Source organism: Drosophila suzukii, chromosome 3, assembly GCF_043229965.1.
Source record: "Drosophila suzukii chromosome 3, CBGP_Dsuzu_IsoJpt1.0, whole genome shotgun sequence".
In the NCBI taxonomy this organism is placed as follows: domain Eukaryota; kingdom Metazoa; phylum Arthropoda; class Insecta; order Diptera; family Drosophilidae; genus Drosophila; species Drosophila suzukii.
In genome coordinates this window covers 55,829,042-55,830,780 of record NC_092082.1, presented here as the reverse complement: position 1 = coordinate 55,830,780, position 1,739 = coordinate 55,829,042, and the positions used below count along the sequence as shown (strand labels likewise).

The 1,739-nt window shown below is 49.5% G+C and overlaps 1 protein-coding gene across 1 annotated transcript; it reads left to right on the top strand.

Moving 5' to 3' along the window:
* The first annotated feature begins 224 nt into the window (after positions 1-224).
* LOC139352851 (uncharacterized) lies at positions 225-1,132 on the top strand. The gene is made up of 2 exons (XM_070995489.1): positions 225-870; positions 1,005-1,132. Exons 1-2 carry the CDS (start codon positions 225-227, stop codon positions 1,130-1,132), a joined length of 774 nt encoding a protein of 257 aa, XP_070851590.1.
* Positions 1,133-1,739: the final 607 nt, after the last annotated feature.

The following is a 1,739-nucleotide window of genomic DNA, read 5'->3' as shown; positions in this document are numbered from 1 at the left end:
TTTAAATGTATGGAGTTTAACCATATAGCAGGTAATTGCAGGGTCCAGGAGGACTGCTCAATATGCTGCTACAACTGTAGCGCAAAGGAGCACCAAGCCAGAGGCTGCAAAGCAAAGGACTGCTGCATGCTATGCAAACGCAAGAAGGAGAAAGATTGCGATCACCCAAAAATGAGTGGGAAATGCCCGTACTTCAGGAGGGCTATGCAAGGGCTTAGGGGTAAATGAAGTTCCTTCAGATTAACCTAAACCATTGCGAGGTTGCCCAATCGTTGCTGGAGCAAAATGTCATCGAGAAAAACGTAGACATGGCACTCATAAGCGAGCAATACAGGAATAAAAATTCCGGAGAATGGGTAACAAATAATAGCAAAAAATCGGCAATATGGAGCTGCGGTAATCCAAAGCGACAGATTAGGAAGAAAAAATGCGGAAATTGCTTCGCTAGGGCCCAAGTGAATGGTATAGCTTTTTATAGCTGTTACCTGCCGCCAAGCCTTAGCCTTCCCCAGGCAATATCTGCGCTCGAAGAGATTGCAGAAGATGCCCGGGAAAATCGCCCCGCCGTAATTGCCGGGGACTTTAATGCCTGGCCTACAGAGTGGGGCTCCCCCCGAACCAACGCGAGGGGAAAGGCGCTACTTGAGAGCTTCGCCGCACTTGACCTAGTGCTGCTGAACTCTGGAACAAAACCGACTTTTTCAAGAGCCGGCACCAGTTCTATCATTGACCTCACTTTTGTGAACGCTGAATTGGCCTCGGGCTCCAGCTGGAAGGTTAGTGACACCTACACGGGTAGTGACCATGCAGCAATAATCTGCACGATAAATTCTAGAAGTGGCCCACCACGAGTTCCTAAGACCGTGCCAGGTTACAAAATAGAAACGCTAGACGTGGAGATGGTACAGATGTTGTTCGACGACCTCTCCACAAGCGGCTCAGCTGAAGAAAGGCCAAACCACATCGCAGAATACACCAAAGTAGCCTGTGATGCATCTATGCAGAGAAGGGGGAAAACCTTATTAAGAAGAAGACCTGCATACTGGTGGAACCAATCCATTGCGGAAGCCAGGAAAGACTGCCACAGGGCAAGACGCGCATACCAACGCTCAAGAGGAAGGCCCGAATTTGAGGCACTTCAAATATTTTTCAGGGAAAAAAGACGAGCCCTGGAAAAAACTATAAAAGAGAGCAAACGCAGGTGCTTTAACAATATATGCGAAGAAATAGACTGTCATGTACAATGGGATACTTAGGATCACGATGCCCGAAGGGGCACGACTTATTGGTTTCGCGGTTTCGCTTAACAGCGAGCTTACCAGCGAGCTTACCAGCGAGCTTAACAGCAAGCTTTCCCCGCCGAGCTCTACAGCGGCTAAGCGGGAGCTTCTACGAAGTCGGTTGCCCAGGAAATCAAAACTAAAATAAAAAACACACAAATCCTGAATCCTTAAATCCAACCTAACCACCTCCGCCACTACATACAGGGGTAGATGAGCAAAAAGCCAAGTTACCGGCCAATTTCCAACCCCACCGCAATAGCGGCGCCAGCTCAAACGGGGTTTTGGGGACCGAACCGGAGCGACTTTCATCTAGCGTACGCTAGTGGCAGGCAAGTAGGACCGCGGCCGCGATCTCGCGAATTATGGCGAACACTCGGGGACCAAGGCAACCAGGACGTAGATTACTGGTTAGTGCTGTCACATCGACGCTGATGTACGCTGCTCCCATATGGGCTC

What these genes read in the sequence shown, in the direction of transcription:
- LOC139352851 (XM_070995489.1), top strand. Translation starts at nt 225, where the DNA reads ATGAAGTTCCTTCAGATTAACCTAAACCATTGCGAGGTTGCCCAATCG. An exon ending in AGTTCCTAAGACCGTGCCAG is followed by an intron (nt 871 to 1,004) that starts GTTACAAAATAG and finishes GCATCTATGCAG; the next exon opens with AGAAGGGGGAAAACCTTATT.